This window comes from Petaurus breviceps, unplaced genomic scaffold (genome assembly GCF_028583685.1).
Source record: "Petaurus breviceps papuanus isolate PSGF00001 unplaced genomic scaffold, PetGlider_PUasm1.0 178, whole genome shotgun sequence".
Lineage (NCBI taxonomy): Eukaryota > Metazoa > Chordata > Mammalia > Diprotodontia > Petauridae > Petaurus > Petaurus breviceps.
In genome coordinates, this window is record NW_027185777.1 from 15,059,629 (window position 1) to 15,084,543 (window position 24,915).

Below are 24,915 nucleotides of genomic sequence, written 5' to 3' on the forward strand. Positions count from 1 at the left end.
ATAGATAGATAGATAGATAGATAGATAGATAGATAGATAGATAGATACAAAATGCTGATAAGGATGTTTCAGGGCAGGATTCATGTAGATGACAAGATGGCATCCCAGCTTGATCTTGAAGGAAATTGGGAATCCCAAGAGGCTGGGATGAGAAGGGAGTACATTTTAGGCCTGGAAGATGGCCCTGAAAAAGGCAATGGAGCATCACATGTGCTGAACAGCTGGACTCTAGTGTGCAGAAAGGAGTAATGTGTAAAATGAGTGGAAAGGTGGGCAGGGGTCAGGTGTGAAGAACTTTGAATGTCAAATGGAAGGGCTTATATTTGACAGTAGAAGTAATGGAGGGCTACCAGAATTTTTTGAATGGGGCATGATTTGGTCACATCTGTCCTTAATTTCTTTGGCCACTATGTGGGACATGGATTGGACTGGGGAGAGAAGACCAGAATACTAAAAAGGAAGTTACTATAACAGTCCAGGCAAGAGATGGTGACTGGTGGCCATGTGAGTTTGCAAAATGTCTTGGAGTGAGAAAAAAACAAGATTTAGCAACTGATTAACTCTATGGAATTTGAACCTTGGTTACTGGAAAAATAGTTCTGACCTGAGCAATGAGAGAGAAATGCAGATGAGGGGCAGGTTTTTGGAAAAATATAAGGAGTTCTATTTGGGGCATGTTGTGTTTGAGATGCCAAGGGGATATCCAGTTCAAAATGCCTAATAAATGGTTTGTGATATGGAATTGGAGGTTAGGAGAGAGACTAGGCTGGCTGCCTAGATTTAGGAGTCATCTGCATAGGTATAAGGAGTTCTGTAGATGATAGATGAGATTTATACCTCAAGCAAGTTATTGACTAGATGACCTTTGAAGTGGCTTTTTGAATATGTGATTCCAAAATGACACTAAACTGAGCATTAGTGATTTAGGCTAATTTTAGCACATTAAATGAGGTGTCGGTAGGAAAGATTGAAGTTGATTGTTTTGTTTTTAATTGTTTGATAATTCTTGGAGTATGACTGTGTTCTAATACTCTGTTTAACCTTTCATTTGTGAAACGGTTCATAACTGCTTTGGAATCTTAGGAAGCTCACAAATGGTCATGAGGAGAAAGATTTTGTTGAACTTTAGTCTGTTTTGTAAATGTCAATGAGCAGTGTGGTGCTTTCAGCTACTAAATATCCAAAAAAAAGTGCCAGTTTCATTACTGCAAAAAAAGCCAGTGTTCAGACCCTTCCATTTATATAGCAGAGGATTTTTTAAAAAACTAAACTTGTGATTTCATCAGTACAGGGAAATCCCTGTACCAATGCATTTTAGTACCTGCTCTATATGTTAGAGTTTTAGAAAGTTAAATGACTTGCCTAGGGTCACTCAGCCTCTGACACTGTCAGAGGCAGGACTTCTTTCTCTCAGGCCAGCTCTTTCTCCACCATTCATTACACATACACACCCTCAAGCAGTAGAGGAATTGCAGAAAAGTAATTTGTGCTATAAAAAAGTTTCTCTGCTTTTTAGGAAATTTCACCTCAGTTCCCTTAAGTCATACCCTCCTCCACATCACTTAAAAATATAATTCCATTTTCAATCATTATACCTACACATAGCTTTACTCTGAGTGAGCTACACCTGTATAGGCAGGGGTGTGGAAATGGGTATATTTTTCTCTCCAGCCTCTATGTTATTCTCCTGTTAAATGTGTGTGCATACTTAAGCAACTTGCAGAGGCCCTAGAATTTAACTCTTAATTGTCATCTGGGCTAATGAAAGAGGGCAAAATTGATCCAGAACCATGATCGTTCAAAATTAAAAAATTCATTTGACTTGGGAAAATATATCTGTTAGCACACTCGCCTCCTAAAATATTGTATTATGGTTGAGAAACATTCTCAGGGAAATGGGATCAAGTCCTGCCTTAAATGGATGATCTCTATGACTCTGGGCAAGTCATTTAACTACTCAGTGCCCTCTAGGCAATTGTCATCTTGGGAGAGAAGGCTGATGGATACCACGGATGGTATATTCCTTTTAGATGCCAAGGATCTGGGCTCAAATCCTGACTCTGCCATCTGTAACCCATATATGACCTTGACTAATTGCTTCTTTTCTGTGGGTCTTAGCTTCTTTGTCTGTAGAATGAGGGGGTTGGGTCAGAAGGTCACCGAGGTATCCTTTCACCTTTAGATCTATGGTCCTAGGTCCATACCAGTTTGCAGGAGGACAAGGGCAGAATGTTATTATGGAGCCAAAAAAAATTACTCCTAGATAATACACATACCAATCATTGGGAACTAACTGGATCTATTAACCTTGCTGTGCCCATTGATGACCTACAGCCTATAGATGGACAGTGAATTAACTTCACTTAACAGAGAACAGTTCTACAGCAGAAATGAATCTTCTCCAGTTCATTTTAGTATGATCGATTTGGGCTGTGAGATTGACCACAGAATCTCAAACTTCCTCTTCTTCTCAAGTCTACCCTTCAAATTCTCTCAGTGTCAGCCCTTGTTCGCTCTTCCTTAGAGTCAATCTCTGAGAAAGTAGACTTTCTCCTTGCCAAGGTGAACCCGTTCTCTTTGGCTGTTGGTACTGTGATCTCAAATGGGAGGCGTATGGAGTCATCAGGGAGGAGTAGAACTTCTGTGTGAGGGCTTGCTGAGCCCTTTTCAGGGCTGCTCATCTGCCTTTGGTGCCCACTTGGCACTCAGCTCTCACCTGTGGCTCCAAGAAGTTGTAGCATGTTCCCCACTCACCACCCCTGTTCCTCCCCCTTGCCCAGTAAAACCATCTCAGCAGCTGGGCTAAACCAAGTTGAAGCTAACCAACAACCTCAAACCCCTTTCTGATTTAGGGGGGTGTCTACTCCAAGCATGTGAAAGACTTCCCCAGGCAAAATGGGTAGATGTAAATGATTTGTTTGAAGGTGGCTAGGGAGCACTTAGAGCTTGGTCAGACATCAAAGATGCCATGGGCCATCACCATCATCTTGACTTCTGTCCTACCACTGGATTTCAGTGACTCTGGAAGAGAGAGAGAGGCTGAAGACTTTGTGCAATCCTGCCTCACTTAAATCCAATTCATCACTGAATCAAGACATCACCTGTGATGCAATTGGTCCTATTTGAAAACAAAGAAGGAACAACAGCTCTCCCATCTCCTCTAGAAGTTTGTGCCCTCAGTCCTCCCCCCATACATCTGTCTCCCCATCTTCATTCCCCCCCCTTATCCCTCTCTCTCCTCATGGCCTCCTCTCTCTCCATGTCTCTTTCTCTGTGTCTCCATCTATCTCCACCCCACCCCCCCATAATGACTCCTTCCCAGTTGCCCTCCATCCATCCTTGGTAAACAAAGGCATGGTTAGTTTTTGAAGTAAGATAGGGATGTGTAGCAACTCTGAGTTATCTTTCTATAAAATCTCTTGTAATAGCTCCTAGCTATGCCCATGATAGGAAATATTTCTTTGGAACCAATGAGAGAATAGTAAGGGTCAAATGCTACCCTTAGATGCTCAATCAGGATTTACTCAGCTGTTTTTAGTATATAACTGCAGCAATGAATCTCTTCCCTACTCCCCCACTCCCACCACCCCAGCTGCCTCTAGCAAGGATGGACAACTGGACTCCTGTTGGTTATTAAATTTCTCATTAAATCAATGAGTCCCTCAAATTATTTTATAGTGTCCCCAGTCACTGTGGAGGGTGAGAGTCTGGGAAGAAAGGAACTGAATGTCTCTTTGCTTTTCCACAAGATGATGAATAGTACACTATGTAAGACCAATGGGGAAAAAAGGAAAAAATAAAATGAATCATGCTTTTTAAAAAATGTTCTTTTTAAAAATAATATAGGGTCTTTCAACAAGAATGGTGAGCCAGCCGCTGACTGGAAAAAGAAATTGACTCCAGAGCAATATTACGTCACTAGAGAAAAGGGAACGGAACCGGTAAATTACTCCATATGGGCAGGGAGGGATGGGGGAAGGAAGCTCAGAAGAGGGGAGGGGAGAGGAATAGATGATAGGAACCTAGGTGTAGAGCTGATGGGAACCTTAACAGATTGTCAAGTTCAGTCTTCTCATTTGACAAATGGGAAAATAGGCTCAGATTGGCAATCCAGCTAGAAGGTCATAGTCCCAAATCCAAGATTATATCCAGGGATGTCCTTTGACCCCCAATCCTCTTCCTTTCCACTATGGGATCATGGACTATATATCTGGACAGGACCCTAGAGAGAATCTACTTCAACTTTCTCAGTTTACAAATGAGGAAACCAAGCTTGCCTGTGGCCACACCAATAAATAAGGAGCAGAAGTAGGCTTCAAACTGAGGTCTTCTGACTAAAGACCCAATCTGGAGGACTGCACCAGGTCACCTCTCCCCCCAAGAGGGGAGAAATGCTTGTCTAATAAAGCTATCCTCCAAACAATCTAAGCATTTGGTCATCGCCTAAGAGAGATCATTTATCTCTGTTCTTATTGGCAACATCATTTCATCCAGTTCAATTCTACCACTTTTTTGGTGGGGGTAGGGGGAAGGGTGATGTGATGAATGCAGTTCAGGACTTCATCTCAATCCTGATCCTGCCCTTTCTTAGCTACGTGATCACATGCAAGTCATTCTCTCAGATTTTATCTTCACCGAATCTATAAAACAGGAACCAGGATAATACTGGTAGTAAATTCCTTGTAACCCTTCAAGTGATATGCAAATGTGAGTTATTCTTCTCTGCCTCTGTCTGTAATCCATCCAAAACAATGTAAATTTATATTTTCCTCATAAGACTCTTTGTGATGGAGATTTAGGTACTAAACATCAGAAGAGATAGTATTATTAAATATTGGCTCAAATCAAGGCCATATCACAGGAAGGCTCTAATAGATCTGTAGTTTTTCTTTTATTTGCCTGTGCAAATTCATATGACTATCTATTTAGATATGCTCTGCTTTACAATAGAAAGAACCCTGGAATTGAAAACAATGATTAAAATTGTTTTTTAATTAAAAAAAAAAAGAAAACAGTGATAAATAATACTAGCTACTATTTATATAATACTTCAAAGTTTACAAAGCACTTCACATGTTATCTCATTTGATCTTCACCATAGCCCAGTGAGATAGGTGCTATTATTCTCCCTGTTTTACAGGGGAAACGGAGGCTAAATGAGGTTAAGTGACTTGTCCAAGGTCTGAGTATCTGAAGCAGGATTTAAACTCAAGTCCTCCTGTCTCTAAGTCTTATGTTCTACCCACTGTACCAGCTGGCTGAGAGTAGAGGCAGATTTCAGGTCTATGCCTGGCATAGTACCCTGAAGATAGTAGGTATGGAGTAAATGCATTCTGAATTAAATGCCAGTCCTGGCTAATCCATTTAAGTAGTGGCACCTGGGTTAAGTATCTTGGGTCTCTTGTTTCTTCAGCAATAAAATGGGATAAAAATATCCACTTAGTTTTTGTGAGGGTTAAATGAAATGATGATAATGATGATTTTTATAACAGCAACCCCCCCCCCCCATTCTATATCTGAAATGGTCTCCTCTGGCCTGATTCATCTGCTATAGACTACTGAGTGCTTGGGGGGGGCATATTTCAAGGGAAAATTTTATGAAAATGAAGGCAAGCAATTAATAAAACCGCCATACCTTGCCCATCACTCCCAGAGGTTTAGGGATGGTACCTCCCAAAGTACAAGTGAGTTACAATTGTCTTTTGGGTACTTTGGGGTGCTTCCAGAGTTTATTAAGCCAGGCCCAATTCTCAAGTATGGAATGAATGGATGAACGAATGAATAAAGCATTTACTAAGCTCTTACTATGAGCAAAACATTGGGGATACACATAGAAAAATAAGATAATCCCTGCTCTCAAGGATCTCACACAATGAGGGAGGACAAAGCATATGGAAGGTTTCAGCTGCAAGTCAGATGGAAAGGTCCCATGGTCCTTACAGGGCAGAAGGAAAGCAGATGGTGATGCATCTTCTTTATTGTCATCTCCACTGATAAATCATATCACTTTCTAACATTGAACCATTTGACAGTGCTAAGGACTTTGGTGGCAAGAACTCTTTTCTGGGTCATCATTAGCTGTGGCTACAGCCCCTAAAGAAGCAGTTGCCAGGCTGCATCTCCACGGGGGTTAACTTCCCACAATGATGACTGAGGGCACTGGGCTGGAAGCGATGATCTGCCCAAGGCTCTGGGGCTGAGTCCTGGACTGTCTCCATCAGGGGTCCAAGGGGAAATAGCAGTCAAGATAGTGGTGGTGGTGTTTTTCTGTGCCTGCCTCATCCATATCTCTCTCTGTTTCTCTCCTCTCTCTGTCTCTTTCTGTATCTATCTCTGTCTGTCTCCCTCTTTGTCTCTCTCTGTCTCTTTGTCTCCCTCTTTGTCTCTCTCTGTCTCTGTCTCTCTCTGTCTCTTCCCCCCCCCCTACCCCCTGGGCTCCTTGCTGTGTTAGCTAGGCTGGCATGCCTGCCCGGTGTGTGTCATGCAGTCGGTTGGCAGTTGGTGGGCTTGGCCAGCCCCTTCTCCGCAGGAATTGCTTCCCTGGATGATGGCCGTGAGGGCTAGAAGCCCGGCACACAGTGGTGGGAGAGGCGCTGCCACCCCCAGGGCTCCTGGGCCCATTTGCCAGACAACGTTTGCTGTGTGTATTAGATACTGGAGATGAACTGCCAGATGTTTAGTAGAATAAATTTGTGGGTTTCTCAGGCAGATGGCATATATAACACACCCTGTGTGTTTGGCTATTTTACAAAATGAAGACAGTTTATAATCTGAACTCATGTTGCAAATCCTTTTGGAATTGATCCTTTTCCGTATTCTACATGTTTAAAAAAAAGCATGTGTCCAACTTGTGAGATCCTGATGAGATTTATTAAATAAATATCCCGAAAGCCTACAATCCTAATAGCTTATATACACTTAGGGACTTACCAAGTGCTTTTGTACAACATGGAATGATAATTATGATGATAGCTGACAATTCTAGAGTACTTGAAGATTTAAAGAATGTGTTTTAGGGACATTATCTCCATCTAATTTTACCTCACAAAAACCAAAGAAGTAGGGGGCAGCTAGGTGGCACAGTGAATAGAGCACTGGCCCTGGAGTGAGTTCAAATCTGGGCTCAGATACTTAACACTTACTAGCTGTGTGACCTTGGGCAAGTCACTTAACCCCAAGTGCCCTGCCTTACCCCCTCCAAAAAGACAAAAAAAAAACCCCAAAAAACAAAGTATCAGCAGTATCAGCCAGGCAGTTCTTGCCTTTCAGGAGCCTATGCTCAATTGAAGGAGATCAGTCATATGCCATTGGACCTTAAATGACAATATAAGGTAGTGTATGATTAAGTGACAAGGGAGTGTTATAGGGTAGGGTTATATAGTCTAGGACGTCAGTGTAGAGAGAGATGGCCATGAGCCAGAGAAAGTGAAGGAAATTCTAGTTTAGTTTTGCCCTGAAGAATGAGTAATATTTGGATAAGCAGATAGGAAGGGTATAGTCTGATTGCTGAAGTGTGCAGGTTGGGTATTTTTAAAAATACAAATAAAAATGCCCCTTTGCTATATTTTTTGAGCCCAGTTCCGAGCCTCACAAAATCAAGAAACTTCCCTTCGTTACAGATGCCAATCAGTGCTCCTGACGGAAGCTCAGGGTGCGACTGCCCATAAAGCAAGGTGCCAGATCCTCTTGGCAGAAGATCCAGCTCTGATTTCTACAGCTAATTTTAGGGTTTGCAGAGGGAAAAAGTCCAAATGTGCCCAGATGGTCTGCTCACTAGGTTAATTTGAAATTGTCCTTTATGCAGAACACTACAAAACACAGTGATAAAACTACCATAGGGAGTCTGGGTGTTTGACCTTTGAGTTTTCTGGGTCCGAAACACATGAGAAGCTCTGAAGTCCCAAGTTTGATTTCCCATGGCTGCTAGCGATTTCATGTTAGGACTTTTGGCTAGCCTAGTGGGGCTGGACCCAAACTTTCTATTAGATAGTATTCATAGTTCTCACCTAGCCCTGGGCTAGTAACTGAGTGTTTCTGGAGCTGTAAAGAATAGGAGAAGGATTCAAAGGAGAGAGCTGGCCCAAAGAATTGACAAAGAGAGGTTCCCATGTGCAGTGGCCTGCATTCACCATATTGTACTTTAATCATTGACTGTTTCTCCATGCCTCAATGGTTCTCCACTTCCATATTGAATTCCTTTTAAAGTTATAAAGCCTGATCACGATGAGTTAATGCAGCTACCAAGTCAATCAAAAAGCTTTTATTAAACATCTCCTATGGGCCAGGCACTGGGGATACAGAGTTCCAGAAGCACTTGATTTCCAATTGGGACATGCCCACCATGATCATCAGGAGAGCCCAGCCTCATATTTAACATGTTTTAAGTATGCAGAATTTCAAATTCCACATGGAGCATATTAAAGACAGAGCACCTTTCCCCCTCCTTACTGAGCTATGCTTTTATATATTTATATTCCCACTTTAATTGGGGATTTCAAAGTGCTTTAGCCCGGTAGAGTAGATTCCTATTGAATTAGCTCCTTTGGAAGGGAGGCTGAAACCTTATACAGTTGCAGAGGATGAGACTTTGGTCTCCTGCTTTTTAAAACACTTTGAAGTTCTTCGATGAAAGGTGTTATATAAATACAAAGCATTATTAATGGCATAATTTGAATATTTGGCACAATAAAGACTGAGCTGTAAATAAGCCTGCAGGCTTTTTCTAGAGAAGCCCGATGCAATTTTCTCACCGGGAATATTTGGGTTGCCTGTCCGGTTGGCACAGGGATTCCTAGAGGCACAGCCTGTTTCTGAGTTGTGGACTTAATTTTAAGACTTGTCTCTGCTTTTTAAATATGATACTGTAGAACTTGTTCCTGACATGGATCCTAGAACGCAACAGCCTTTTTTATTTTGCAGCCCTTCAGTGGAGCCCTTTTGAATAATACAGAGCGGGGAATGTATCACTGTGTTTGCTGTGACAGCCCACTGTTCAGGTAAGAGGAAGAAGAGAGAGGAGAGCTCACCATACCTGGCAAGCTCTGCATGCTCCAAACCCTGCTTGGTACTGTGTGCTGACCTGAAGTCATAACTGCCTGAAGTCAATGCCCAAAGGCTTGAAATCTTTTTTATTATTATTATTATTAATTACTCAAATCTGGGAATTGCTGCAAGTAATAGAGAGAATTTGAGCAGAATATCTGTTCAAAGAAGGGGTCCATAACCCTCAGGTTGGGGGGGATCTTAGATGTGGGGACTCAGAGGGGGAAAAATCACATCGTTATTTTCATTAACCTCTAACTAAAATTGAGCATTTCCTTCAATTATTTAAAAACATTATTATGAGGTGTCTATCGTCTTCCCTAGCATACCAAAGGGATCCATAAAAAAAGTATCCATGAAAAACATGAAAAAGTTAAGAAGCCTTAAGGTAAATAATGTTATTTTTACAACATATTATTACAAAATGTGAACCTATGATTATTTTTAATCTAGCTTTGTGTTTTTTCTGCCATGTGCCCAATAATTATAAAATACAAGTAAGTGACATTATTGGACACCTGAAGACAAAATCAGGAGAAATTTTTAAGGAAAAAAAAGTATGGGGGAAAAATCCCATAATGCTCCATTATCATGAGATGAAAATGGTAACCCTATTGGAGAAAATGGGTTTATAAATTAATTTAAGAAATGTAGAATTTTATGAGAATAGATTCCCCAAAGTACTTGACAGTGGTGAATACTATGCCCTTTTCTATAGAGTTAAAAGTAAATTAAATTGTCCCTTGATTTCAAAGCCTCTTTTAAGTGAATCAGGATCTGAACTCTCACAACAAAGGCTTTTTGTTTAGACATGCAGGAAACAGTCTAAAAAAAAGTAGATTAGATGAACAAGAAAGGAAAACATCTTTGAAGTCCTGTTTTTTAGAACTTCAAAGATGTTTTCCTTTCTTGTGCATCTCCTCTAAATTGGTTTAGAATAAAATATAAATCAAGCCAGCTCTGTGAATCTTCCATTAGACAGTACTTCATTATGTCCCCTTAGCCTTGAACAGATTGGGTTTTCCAGCGCTGCAGCTAATGTGGGCTGCATTAGGACTTGGGGAAGGCCAGACCCCTGCCATCAAAGGATGAATGGAGATTAGGATTGATTTTTCCTTCATTCTCATTGATAGGCAGGCCCCTGCCTGGACTCATTTACCCCATCAGTGACTTGTGAGAAATGATCTGAGGTGGCAGGCATCCCTAAAATGATGTGAGGTAATTGAGGCTAAATAGGTTAATTTTTACACAATTTGCAAATCACATTTCCACAGTGCCATTGACATTGGTTATCCCAGAGACCTGAGGTCTCATAAAGATGGAGAAACATGTCCTGAGCACCAGAACAGCCCTAGATTTAAAAAAATGCCAATGAGATGTGCACACTCCCAGGTGCAAAGTCTTAGCAGGATCCTGCTTGTTGAAAGGCAAGAAAATGAAGAATGCCTCAATAGGTTTTTAAAAGGCTTGACTTGATACTGTATGTTGATTAGATTTTTTTTTCTTTTTATCCTGGACATTGATGAGAAAAGTTAAGGAGTCTTTCCTTGAATGGATTGTCAATTTAACTCTGTCAGCAGAGTGAGAACTAAGGGTAGGTAAGGTTGGCAGTCACCCAGGGCACAGCACATCGAAGGGGCAGAGAGGAGCAATCAGGGAAACTTTGTAAATGTATGTGTTCTTATTGCCAGAAAACTACCTTTCCATGCCACATAAGGTAAATTTTGAAAGTTCAAAGCCTCTCCAATCTTCTCAATTTATTTGCCTTGGTCCACTCTGTGTGCCTGGGGTTGTGTGTGTGTGTGTTTTCCTGTGCCTCGATCCCTTTATCCATAAGGTGGCGTCAGTGTTTTCTCTTCAGACCATTCCCTCCAATCAGGCAGGGGCTACTCACCAGTTCCCTGTATTTGCCCTGCCCATTCCATGTTCTCTCTCTATCTTTGGCCACATTGTTCCCCTCTCCTTCCTTCCACTTATCTAAAACACACTCATCCTTTAAGCCCCCAGCTCCAGTCCTACCATATTCCTAAAACCTTTAATTGCTTCTTTTCCAGATACTCAACATCTTCTTTTTTCTCCACTTATTCCCTGTTGCTGGTTAATTCTGTCCCAGTCAGATTGTCAAGGAATCATAGTGTAATGGAGTGAACTCTGGATTCAGAATCAGGAGATCTGAATCAAGTCTGTTCTGCTACTAGTGTATCCTTTGGCAAGCCATTCTTTGGACCTCAGTTTCCTCACCTGTGAAACAAAACACTAAGATGACATTCAAGTTCTTTTCCAGCTTTGTCTATGATAGTTAAGGGTTGAGAGCTGTATCATACATCTGTGTTCCCATAGTACTGAGCCCTTAATAGGGAATTATAAACTCTGAGACCCTGTTCAAATCTCAACTTCTCTGAGACTCCGATTTCATCATTTATGTAACAAGGATTCTTGCCAAACTTATGATTAATAGCTGCTAGTTGGTCAATTCACAGATTATAATAGCTGCCCTGCATAGCTCAGCAACAACAGGATTTTTGTGCAGATCAAATGAGATCGCATATGTGGAATTAATTGGAAATATATATTCTACAAATGGAAGCAATTAGTTAGTGACTTCTTCCTTCTCCAGAGTGGTTTATAGTCCACAAAGTGGACTTATTTTAATCTTGTTTGATTCTTTCAACAGCCCTCAGAAGTTGGCTGAGCTAGTAGCCCTGTTTTACAGGTGAGAAAAATAAGATAGGATATAAACCACATATTAGGAAGGACATCGACAAGCTGATTATTTCAAAAAGAGGATGACTAGAATGGTGAGGAGACTTGAGACAATACGATTCGAGAGAATTGCAAGACCTGAGGATGTTTAATCTGGAAAAAATAATATGGAAGATAGATGTCATTGCCATCTTTAAGCGTCTTAAAGGCTGTTATATAAAGGAAAGATTAGACTTATTCTTCTTGGTCCGAGGTGGCAAAATCAGGAGAAATGTGAAGCTGCAGAAAAGCAAATTTCAGGCTGGATATTAGGGGAAACTTTATTCATTAGTCCTAACAAAAACTGGGGAAAAGCTGCTTCAGGCGACAAGGAGTTTGAGGTAATGTGTCTAATGTGCTTTGCAAACCTCAGAGTACTATATGAATGCTACCTATAAGGTGTAGCATCTGAGGACTTCTGTCAAGGTTACTGAGGGCTCATGATGGTTAAGTCTTCCTACCCCCAACTTCCAGCATCTTTCCAAATAGCAAGATATGCAACTAATAGAATAAAAGAAAAGCAACCAGCGACAGAGGAGGGACAGGAAAAAACTCATCACAAGAAAAACTGCTTCCCTTCAAAAAAATAAGCCAGTAGAGATATTGATTGGAAAAGAAAAGTGGGCACTCAACCCAAAGGAGTCTCCAATATAATGAATAAATAAAATGGAATGAAATTATTCTAAAACCCTATATGAGAAGAAATATACAGCAACAATTACCATGAGACTTCCCAGAAGTTATCATGGGGAAAAAATGCAAGAAACTTCACAGTGATTCAGCAAAACATTAAAAGTCTTAGTGGAAAAAAAAAAGGGTGAGAACTAGAACTGTCATAAAAGGAAACCTGCAAGACAAATGAGAATAGATAAGGACAAGCTACGGAGGATCTCTCTGAAACAGTAGATTCCCTGGGAGAAAAAGAGAATGGAAAATGCAGAAATGGAAGAAAGATTGTTAGATCAAAACAAAAAGATTGGTAGGAAACCGATCTTTCTACAAGCCAACAAAACGGACTTTGCATCCAGATAAGTGGAAAATCACAGTTCTCTAGTGGAAAAAATGTAATGAAATGAAAATTCTGAATACCAGACTTCAGGAAATCATGCAAGAAACTATTCCAGAAGTGTTAGAAACAGAGGGTAAATATACAGACCAATAGGCTCCTTGGAGTATTGAGAAAGAGAAAACTCATCCAGAACCATCACTGTCAAACTCCAGAATTCTAATACTTAACAAACAAAAATCTTGTAAGCAGTCCAATAGAATCCCTTCACAGATCAAAGAAAAATCAGAATCTCTGAAGGCTAGAAACAAAAGGAAAATATTAAAATATGATATTCTAAAAAGTAAAGGAAAAATGTTTTCACACCAGAATAATATATCCTGCAAAGTTAACTTTAACCATAAATGCAAATGCATGAAATATTAGCAAAAAGGAGGAAATTATGTTTGTTCTTTTGAAGAGCCCAAAGATAAGGAAGGCACTTGACATGCAAACGCATTAAAGAAAATGAAGTTAAGAAAGATAAATGTCCATATGAGCAAGAAAAAAAAAAAGCAGTTATACAAATATTCACATGCTTCTAGGGCTATTAAGACAAAGAGATAGCATTTATGAATGAGCTTCAAAAAGGTTTGTAGGGAAAAGGAAGAATTAACTACTTATTGGATCTTCATTTGTGTGTTAAAATTCCTTTGGTTGGGACTACACAGAAAATCCCTCAAATAATATGAAGAATGCAGGGATCTCCAGAAACATAGAGTTTCAAACTTGGTCTGGAGAAGACGCTGTTTATTGTCATAATTATAGCTCACTCGCTTTGAAGGACAAAAGGGAAACTGGAGAGAGAATAATGCCAGGGGGAAGAACATGTGTCAGATTCTCCAGATAGAAAGTGGATAGCTCTGAAAGTCTTCCAAGGTGAAGAGTTACAACAGAGACCTCTTGAGAAGTTCTGTCCAGGGAGAGTGTGGACTTGAGGGAACTCTCTTCACTAGAGAGAGCTTTTGGGGGCTAGACACTGCCCTCAGAAAGGAAGACTAGGGGGCGGCCAGGTAGCACAGCGAGTAAGAGCACCGGCTCCAGTGTCAGAACGACCCGGGCTCAGACACTTAGCACCCACCCAGAAACACCTGGCCGTGTAACCTTGAGCAAGTTACTTAACCCTGATTACTTAAAAAAAAAAAAAAAAAGGAAGACTAGGTCCATGGGGTTTCCTGATAGAAAGCTAAAGTGAGGGCCAATGGCTCACTTAACCATAAGACTCACCAAGTCTTAATAAGCAAAGGGGAAGAAAAAAGACTGATCTGTTTCTTTTCTTTACTCTTGTTCTGATGTGAAATACATTGTAGTTTGATGACTTGACTGAACTTAAGTATATTATGAGAAATGAAGATAATACCTCATTTTGATGAAGAATATGATAAAGAGAAACACTAGGAATAGTGTAGATGCCACATTGGAAAGTTCCTAACCCTAAGAAGATATAAGCGGTGAATATTTCCCTGATGCATCATTGCAGTATAGAAATATGACCCTGAATGCTTAAGAGTATGGCATCAGAGTAAAAGCTCTGCCAAGCTGGAAGGACTCTAAGCCCAAGGACAGACTGAGGTGGATAAGGCACTGAACTCAGAGGCAGGAAGAGCCAAGTTCAAATCCTGCCTCAGACATTTACTAATGACTCTGTACTAGTCCCTTAGCCTCTTTGTGCCTTAGTTTCTTAATCTTTAAGACTAAAGGGTTGGACTCTGAGATCCTTTTCATCTCTAAATATGTTATCCTGTGATGCTCTGAGTGTTTAAGGACCAGCCTAGCTAAATTAGGAGAGGTTCTTTGCAAGGTTGACTGAAGGATGACAAGTTTTATTTTTATTTTTTTGCTACAGCAATTCATAAAAATTATCTGATCTATATAGAGGAATTGCAATCTGAAATTTGTAGAGGGAGTACCAACATAAACTAAATCCTGACTTCACTAAGCTTTGAAGCATTTTTAAAACATTCTTATTTAAAGTTTTGAGTTCCAAATTCTATCCCTCCCTCTCTTCCTCCCCACCTCCCCCTTCCCTGAGATGGTAAGCAATGAGAAATAGGTTACACATATGCAATTATGTAAAACATTTCCATATTAATCATTTTGTAAAAGTATACATAAACAAAAGAAAAAGTGAAAGAAAGAAAGTGAAAAATAGCATGCTTTGGTCTGTATTCAAACAATCTCAGTTCTTTCTCTGGGGGTGGGTATTATACTTCATCATTAGTCCTTTGGGATTGTCTTGGATCATTATCTTGCTGAGAACAGCCAAGTTGTTCGAAGTTCTTCATCAAACAACATTGCTATTACTGTGTACAATGTTTTCCTGGTTCTGTTCACTTGACTATACATTAGTTCATGTAGGTCTTTCCAGGTTTTTCTGAGCTTGTTTAGCCATTCCCCATTGATGGGTATCTCTTTCATTTTCAATTCTTAGCCACCAATATAGCAAAAAATAGATGCTATAGAAATTTTTGTACAATTATGTCCTTTTCCCTTTTTTGGATGTCTTTGGGATATAGAACTAGCAGTAGTATTGCAGGATCAAAGGATATGTGGTTTTATAGCCCTTTGGGCATAGTTCCAAACTGCTCTCCAGAATGGTTGGGTCAGCTCACAACTCCACCATCAGTGTATTAATGTCCCAGTTTTCCCATATCCTCTCCAACATCCAGCATTTTCCTTTTTGTCACATTAGCCACTCTCATAGGTGTGATATGGTACCTCAGAGTTGTTTTAAGTGCATTTCTCAGATCAATAGTGGTTTAGAGCATTATTCTCATATGACTATAGGTAGCTATGATTTCTTTGTCTGAAAACTGCCAGTTCATATCCTTTTACCACTTATCAATTGGGGAATAACTTGTATTTTTATAAATTTGACTCAGTTCTCTATATATTTGAGAAATGAGGCCTTTATCAGAGATACTTGTTGTAAAAAATTTTCCCCAGTCTTCTGCTTTCCTTATAATTTTGGTTGCATTGGTTTTGTTTGTATAAAACCTTTTAAATTTTATATACTTATCTATTTTTACATTTTGTAATGCTTAGAAATGTTTATATCCTTTTATATATTCTCATTACTCTGAGTCCTTTGGTCTGCTCTTCATAATTGGACACTAGGGTTACAGATTTAGAACCATAGGGAGTCTGGGAGGTCATCTAATTCAACCACCTTGCTTTATAGATGAGAAAACTGAAACCCAAAGAGGTTAAGATCACTCAAGTTGTAAGTGGAAGAGTCAAGTCTTGAGCCCAAGTATTGTGCCTCCAGATCCAGAAACCTTTCCACTTAGTGGCAGCAAAGTGTCTCAGTGATAAGAGCACTGAATCTCGAGTTAGGATGACCTGAGTTCAAATCCAGGCTCAAACACTTATCAGCTATATGACTGTGGGCAAGCCACTTAGCCTCCTTTTCCCTCGGGGAAATCTGTAATTTGGGGATAATAATAGCCCCTACTTCCCAGGGTTGTAGTAAATATTATATAAATGTAAGCTGTTATTCTTATCGTCTTCTTACTACAGTTCAATGAGTTGAGATTCCCTATTTGTGATAGTAATGGAATATAAAGATTCCCCTGTATTGGCTTGGTTTTCAAATTGATTGTGTTAAAACCCAGAGCTTGTTAATCCCACCTGTGGGATGGACTTGTTGATGTGAAAAGAGAGTCCTGAACTGGGAGGAGCTGGTGACGTAGATTTGGAGAGGCACAAGAGAGAGGCAGAAGAACTTTTTGGAAGCAGCACCTCGTGGAGGCAGAGAGAGACTGAGAGGATTGTTGAGTGCCACTTTGAGTCACCCTGGACTTTTGAGACCTGCCCCCTGAGCTGCCAAGGACTGAGGAGACATGGCTGTTTTGCTGGTACTTTGTCTGTCTGTTTTGATGTTGTTTTGCCAGATTTGTCCACTGGTGAAAGACAGTCCTTTTGTTGAAGAAGTCCTGGAACCTGGCTTTTGGTTAAGAAGCCCTGAGACTGTCCTGCAGACAGAGAGTGAATACTGTCCACTGGTGAAGGACAGTGCTGTTGTTGCAGGGGTCTGGAGACTGTCCTGCAGACAGAATGAATACTGTCCACTGGTGAAGGACAGTGCTGTTGTTGCAGGGGTCTGGGAACCTTTCTGTTGGTTCAGAAGCCCTGAAGAAGGATTTTCTTGTTGTATGTTTACAGAAATCCTGGGAGAGGGTTTTGCTAATGTTTTCAGGGGTTCTAGGACTGTTCTACAGACAAAGGATGAATTAATGAAGAGACTGGCAATGTATCTTGTGGCCTTGCTAAGCCTTGTCTCCCCAGGAACTAAGATTGCTGAGAACTTGCCTCATGTCTAGATGAAGAAAAGACCTCCATTTGGGTATTAAGTGCTGTGCTTAAACTTGATGTAACTCTGGGGTAGATTCAATTGTGATCCAGGGGTGGGGAACTTTTGACCTTTTTGTGTTCTATGGTTGAACAAATGAATGTACTTATGATTGGAAACTAATCTCCATTTGAGAAGAGGGGCTTTGTGGTGGACTAAATGAAGGTACAGCCTAGGGGTGGAGTAGTATTTAGAACAGAGACTTTGTAATTGATTGAATGATTGGAAGGTCCTGGGGTGGGGTAGTACTTGGAGATTATTTAATCACACTTAGTAAATGCTGTATTTTGAATGATGTCATGTTTTGATCTTCTCTGTTCTTGGTTTGTCGCTGAATAAAATGGAGAGCACCTATGCTGGTATTCTGAACCTTGGGAAGTTGCCTTTCCTTGGCCTTACATTACACCATTACAGCTTCCATGCTGGAGGCTGCACTTCCACAGAAACAGATGTTAGAAAAGCATTTATTCACACTGATTCAAACCATGCACTCTAACTTAGCACAGGTATGCCACTAGATGTTGACAGTTTAGGACTGCTGCACATGCTCCAGATTCACTCTTAGCCATCAAGCTTCTCCTGTGAGGAAGGAAGCCACTCAGAAGGTAGGCATGGTTGATGCTACCTTGTAGACCAGGAAAACTAGATATATACCTCAAAGCCAAATAGCCCTTTCATAGATATTAGCTCAGCATATGTGGACACTTTATTCACTGTACTCTAGACTGAACACTATAGAGAAAGAAGTTCATGCCACTTTGTATTTTAAAAAAATTGAAAAATTAATTCTTGAAAACTAAATTTTCAGTAGTCAAAAATTAATTTCACAGGGTTTTTGTGTGAGGTCTGGACATTGTTAATGTGTAATTTTAAAAAATTCCCTTTTTCCCAAATGGAAGGAGCTCTTCTGACAGTTTTTCTTGTATGTATAGTTTGGGTTTTATTGGGAATTGGTTTTCTTGGAAGTATCCAATTTGCAAAGTCTGGGGAAAGTGTTTCTTAATAAAGAAGTAAAACCTGCATACACACACACACACACACACACACACACACTCAGCAGGAAGTGGTTTCCAGTCTCTATAGAGGTATGTCAAAAAGACGATAGAGGAAAGAAAAGTATGTCCACTAAATTTCCATTAAAGTAAACCTATAAGAAAGTTGGCTGTAGAGGTATATGTGTTAAAAAGGCAAGTAAAAAAGTGTCCCCTTTTATTAAAGGCAGAGAAGAAGAAATGGAATTCAAAGGATGGCTTAGATTTAAGAAGTTTCAGCCTTGGCACCTTTTGTTCATGTTTATCTCCCCATCCACTTTGTAGGCAAACTTCCAAGCTGGGCTAGGATTCCGATTCAAGATGTCCCACTTGACCCATAGTCAACCATAGAAATTGGTTTGAACCATGACAATAGCCTTTAATAAATGTTTGTTGGATGAATGAATGACCATGAGCTGTCTATCCAACCCTAACAGTGAGAACTAATCACTCTGCCCTCTTTTCCTGATTCCATCCCGAACAAGAAGTCCTTGACATTCCAGACTCATTCATAAGACTGTGCGATCATTAGCTTGAACATTGAGTGACTTCTTTGGCAGCTCCCATTTACCCAAATTCAAGTCTGGGAACTCTTAATTTATTTGTAAGCTTAGGGAAAAGTAATGAATGGCCAGGAGGGCTCTAGGAGTCTTGCTTCGTAAGAGTTGTGTAACAGTCTCCCTGTTCCATGAGCTAACTTTCAAAGTGCTCATGAAAATGTTTTGTTTTCTGGAAATGTAAAATTATGTTGGATACTCCTTGAATTATCTTGGGGCCATGAAACATTTTGCAATTTTTAAAAAATTATCCTTAAAATAGATATTAACTGAAAATTTCTCCTTAAATTTGGTTTCAAATCATCCTTGTCTGATATATGGAGTAGGCAAGTAAAGGATATTGCTTAAAACCCTGCTATGAGTTCCATAAAATTAATGGAAAAATTTCTTGAGATGTGAGTTTTACCATGTACCACTAGGTGTCACTGTGTATTGATTTGGGGGAGTAGGGAGTTTCCAGGATTTGAAATTAAAAATAAGTTAGGATAGGTCCAGAATAATGCAATTTTTTACTTTGTATTCCTTAGAGTGTGCCAGTCACTTAAATGTAGGGACCCACTTTTTCTAAATGCTCTTATATTTTAAAGCCTCCTAAATCAAGTTGTTTATATGCTTATAACAAGTTAGGCCTGTCCAATTAGGGCATATATCTAGATTCTGTTAATTATGTCTACAAAGGGCTTCTTCCTATAAAACTGTTAACTTTAGAAATTTTAGCTTTTTATTGTTTTGGAATTAAGAATTATTTACAACTGTTTCTCTCAAGTTCTCAAGCCTTAATGATGAATATGATTGATCGTTTATGAAACTAGTTTAATAAGATGAATTTTCTTAGTAAATATCAGCAAATATGAGTCAATATAGAATATCTGGGCAGAGGAGGAGCATGATAAAAGAACATCTCCTGGCTCTTTATTTTTTTAGGCTAGATAGCATTAGATGAGTATTGTGTCTTAGAATACTTTTTGTTTTGAGAAATATTAGGCATAGAGATAGAGGGAGGAGAGGAGGGATGGAGGAAGGGAAGAAGGGATGAAGGAAGGATATAAAATTAGCACATTTGCTAAGTGCCAGGGCTATGCTAAGAGCTTTACAAATATTACTTTATTTGGGGCAGCTAGATGGTGCAGTGAATAGAGCACCAGACTTGGAGTCAGGAGGACATGAGTTCAAATCCAGCCTCAGACACATGACATACTCATTAGCTATGTGACCTTAGGCAAGTCACTTAACCCCAATTGCCTTGCTTTCCCCCCCTCCAAAACAAATATTACCTTATTTGATCCTCATAATAAACCTGGGACACAGGTCCTATTATTATCCCATTTTATAGTTGAGGAGACTGAGGCAGACAGAGATTAATTGACTTGTCCACAGTCACATAACTAATAAAAATAATAAACCATGTTTCCCATCCGTGGCTTGTTTCATCACACAGTGGGGCTGATAGGCATCATACTCTAAATTCTGGGTTTGTAATAGAGACTATATAGACTATATGTGGAAGTATTTGATCACTAAAAGTAAAGGATTCCATTTCTCTCTCTCCTCTTTTAATAAAAGGGCATTTTTAAACATATGACTTTCTTAGTCAACTTTCTTACTGGTTTGATTTAGTGAAAACTAAGGGAACAAATCTTTCTGTCCTCCATCTCCCTTCATCATTACCTCTGGTTTTCCCATCAGTGTTCATATCTATCATGCCAATATCCCATGGCCATATTTGTAACAGCTGAATTATCCCAACATGTTATGATACTGTAAGATGTAACTATTATACAGTGTTGAGCTGGATCTTATTGTGAAAGTAACTAAATGATTTACTCAACAGTTTTAATGCTAAATGTTATGGGGGTGGGTGGAGAGGGTGGCTAGTTTTTGTGCTGACCTGTAAGATCAACAATTTAAATTCCCTTCACTTAAGCAGTAATAAAAGGCAAGAGATTTAGAGCCAGAAGGAACCTAAGAGGTCATTGAGTTCAACCCAAACGGAGGCCAAGAAAGGATAAGTGACTTGCCCAGGATAACACAGTTACTAAGTGTCTGAGGAAGGATCTGACTCCAAGTCCAGCACTCTCCACACTGTATTGTCTAACTTTGAATCCAGGTCCTAGCACTAAGACCAGCCTTTAACTATGCCATGCTGCTAGTACAACAAGAAACTGATGTGGGTCAAAGAGAGGAAACAGGATTTCATTTTGGGGTTTTTTTTTGGCTGGGAAAATGAGCCAGCAGAATGTGCTTTGCATGGTAATAATTAAGTGGACTACTTAATAACAAGTGTGATTCTTGTTCTGCAGTTCTGAAAAAAAATTCTGCTCAGGCACTGGGTGGCCTTCATTCACCGAGGCTCATGGCACATCTGGCTCTGATGAAAGTGAAGCCAATATCCTGAGGCGTCCAGACTACTCCCGGCAGAAAACTCGAGTAGAGGTGGTTTGCAAACAGGTGCATTTACTTTAAAATTACCCAGAAGTAGAATTAAGTACTTTCCTCCATCCTTTTTGTTTACATTCCCAGTTTTTAACATCAGATCACAGGACCTGTCTTGTAACTACTTCACACACGTTGTTCATCATTTATCAACTTAAAAAGTAATTCTGAAATGATAATTTTATTTGTTGTTCCTTAAGTTCAGAATAAAAAAAATTCAAATAATTCTAGCCCCTCTTACATGGTTCTCAAGATTGGAAGTAAATCCACAATCCTCCTGAGGCACCCTCTCAAGCCTTGATCTCTCCAGCTTCAGCCTTCCCTAGTGGATTAGGGGCAGGATCGGAATCAGGCTTGGGAATGGACAGGAAATTAAAGTGATCCCTCCCACCTCTCCCTGTCCCCTGGGGTTCACCCTAGGATGAAGGCTTTGCCAAGGCACCTGTGCCCTCATACTAGCATTAAGGAGGAGTATACCAAACTACTAGAAGAAAGAAGCTATAGCCGACCTTATTTGTATAGTCATGAGATACCGCCCTTCATCTGTGCTATATAATAGAATCTTCTCTCTCATCACCCTTAACCAAGAGTCATGTGAACAATTAGCAATTCCTTTATAGGAGCTAGAAAATGGTTAATGTTTAGTTATGAGAAAATCTTGTAAATCAGTACAGACAAGCAAAAAAAGAAATCAGACTAAGATTCCAAGAAAGCAGACTGGCTGGAATGTTTTTTTTTTTCATATTCTGATAACTGTTTTATAAAATAATCTATTTTCTTTCTAATCCTATGTATTTTATTTTAAGCATTTACAAATATTATTGTGAGAAAGGGGCCATATTCACACAAAAAGTTAAGAACCCCTGCTGGAGGCAAATGGCATTTTTTGAAAATGAAGAGACAATTCTTAGCTTTTGTGCTCAATTCCTTCTGTTAATGAGAACTCTCTTGGAAGCTTGTAGCATTCTGGAAATTCATTCCTACTTAGAAAAACAATAAGCACTTACTTGAAGTCAGGCATTGTGCTAGGGACTGGGAAAATGAAGACAAGAATAAAAACCATCCCTCACTGTCTTCAAAGGGGGAAATTATTCCTTAAATACTTTTAAAAAATAGCAAATTTGGGTGGGGGGGGCAGCTAGCTGGAACGGTGAATAGAGCACTGGTCATAGAGTCAGAAGGACCTGAGTTCAAATCCAGCCTCAGACACTTAACACTTACTAGATGTGTGACCTTGGTCATGTCATTTAACCCCAACTGCCCTGCTTTCCCCCCCTCCAAAAAAAAAAAAAAAGCAAATGGTGTCAAAGTAAGATTCAGATGCAGTAAGGGACCCTGAAGGTGAGGTTGTGTTTATTTCACTTTAGGTCTAGATCTAAGGGTAGATCTGTGGTTTCATTGGCATGGCAAACTCTAGATAAAGGAGAGCCCTTCAAAAATGTAAGTCAAGGGGCGGCCAGGTAGCACATCGAGTAAGAGCACAGGCTCCAGTGTCAGGATGATCTGGGGATCAAATCTGGGCTCAGATACTCAGCACCACACCCAGAAATAACTGGCCATGTAACCTTGAACAAGTTACTTAGCCCCGATTGCTTAAAAAAAAATGTAAGTCAATCATCTCTTCTGCAATGGAAGGTTCTGAGAGAGCTGCCTAGGGTGCAGTGACTTATGCCGGATCACACAGCCAATATGTGCTCAAAGGCAGAACTTGAGCCCAGATCTTACTGCTTATGGAAGCTTGCTTGTTCTCCATGGCACCATATTGTCACCATGAAGGATATCATGTTGTTAAGTGCTTTGAAAGACCAAGAGGAAAATATTAAAGGCAATTGAGCTGAGTAAAGTGATATGATCCAGTGAAAAATATGCTAAAGAGAACATAGGACCAAAGCTGTGGAGACTTTAGGTATCGGGCTTAATAAACATTTATTAAATGCCTACTGTGTGCCAGGCACTGTGCTAAGCCCTGGAGATACAAAGAAAGGCCTAAGACCCCTATCCTTGAGAAGCTCACAGAATAGTCATCTAATCCAACCACCTTCTTCGGATAGGGAGACCATGGCAGCGAGCACAATACCTCTAGTGCCTTGCATATAGTCAGTGCTATATAAATTAGCTCTCCTTGGTGTGTGACCAAAAGAAGTTAAATGATTTTCCCATGATCACACAAGATTTAAATTCAGGTGCTATGACTACACATTTATCCATCTCTCTTTCTACTGAACCATTCTGTGGTGAATGTGTAGGTTTCAAAAATATCCGTCTGCTATGGTCAGTTGGTTTAACCTTTTCGAGGCACATGGCTGCCTTCTGTATCTTTTTCAGGTGGTCCTGAGGATTTAGAGATGGCAGTAGGTAGCATGGTGGCTAGAGTGCTGAGCTTAGAAGCAGAAGGACTAGGGTTCAGATCTCACCTCTTAACACTAGCTGTGTGGCTCTGAGCACTTAACCATTAAAGTATTTCAGGAATCTTCCTGAATTTTTCAAGTCATAGATTTCAGTCTGCTTTGGTGGAAGGAGTTTCCCATAGGGAAAGTCTGATGGGACAACATTTACTTTTAGACATGTGTTAAGTAGCAAGTTGCATTGGAGAGCTAGATTTGGAAATAAAGGACCTAGGTACCAATTCATAACTCTGCCCCTTGGCATCTGTTAATAACTTTAGGAAATTCACTTCATCTCTATGAATCTTGTTTTATTCATTGATGATGATGATGATGATGATGATGATGGTGATGATAACTCTCCTAGACACAGTGCTTAGGTTTACCAAACACTATGAAATATTGGGGTGCCACCAGATAGTCCATAAGGTCCTTTAAATTCTCTATCTCTTACGTGAATCCCCCCATTCTCTAAAGTCAGACCCTCTTCTATGATAAAAATGTACAATTATCTTTTACATAAATTACAATGCACAGTCTTAGCCATGAAAAAAAAATGAAAAACTTCACCTCCCTCCCTTCATTGCAGAGGCAAAGGGCACATTATGTGGGTAGAATATTGCACATGTTGTCAGACAGAGATGATGTGTCACTTGCTATTGTTAAACTCTTTTCCTCTCTCTTGTTTTTTTTTTTAATCTTTGTTCCAAGGGATGACTCACTTGCCAGGGGAAATAATTCCTAGAAAAAGAGCCAATTATCAAGTTTTCAGTGTGAGCACTCACAACTCAGAAGTCAACAAATGCAACAAATCAGGGCTTGATTTACTGTTTTGTTGAATGTCTAGACTTAAGAAAGTGATGAGGAAATTGTTAGTGATGCAGATCAAAAGCATGTTGGGTTTTTGGAGAGTCGGCTGTTAAACATTTAACAGCACACTCCTACAGGAAGGAATATATTTGGAAACCAAGATGATAGAACAAAAGACATTGCTAAACGTTTGTTTAAAAACCACTGGCTTGTTTTTATCTGAATGAGGCCACAGAGCACTTCTGGTTACTAATGATGAGTTTGCCTTTGGCAGTGTGAAGCTCACTTGGGGCACGTGTTTCCAGATGGGCCTGAACCTACTGGAGAGAGATTCTGCATCAACAGTGCGGCCCTGACGTTTAAACCAAGTTAAAACTGATGCACTCAAAATCTGAAGAAATGAAGAAACATGGTTTAGGGGAACAAGTGCTGCATTTGGATTCAAGAGAGTTGCAGGTTTGAATCTTACCCTGACACTAGCAGTGTGACCAGGGCAAATAAATCCCTAAATTTGCCTGTG

General features: G+C 39.9%; 1 protein-coding gene across 1 annotated transcript in view; it reads left to right on the forward strand.

Moving 5' to 3' along the window:
• The window catches only part of MSRB2 (methionine sulfoxide reductase B2), a 26,833-nt gene extending 1,918 nt beyond the window's left edge, over window positions 1-24,915 (forward strand). The window contains exons 2-5 of the mRNA XM_069086296.1: window positions 3,847-3,941; window positions 8,920-8,996; window positions 21,069-21,216; window positions 24,670-24,915. Of these exons, the coding sequence (XP_068942397.1) occupies window positions 3,847-3,941; window positions 8,920-8,996; window positions 21,069-21,216; window positions 24,670-24,768 (419 nt within the window). The 3' untranslated portion in view covers window positions 24,769-24,915. The remainder of the gene's footprint in view (window positions 1-3,846; window positions 3,942-8,919; window positions 8,997-21,068; window positions 21,217-24,669) is intronic.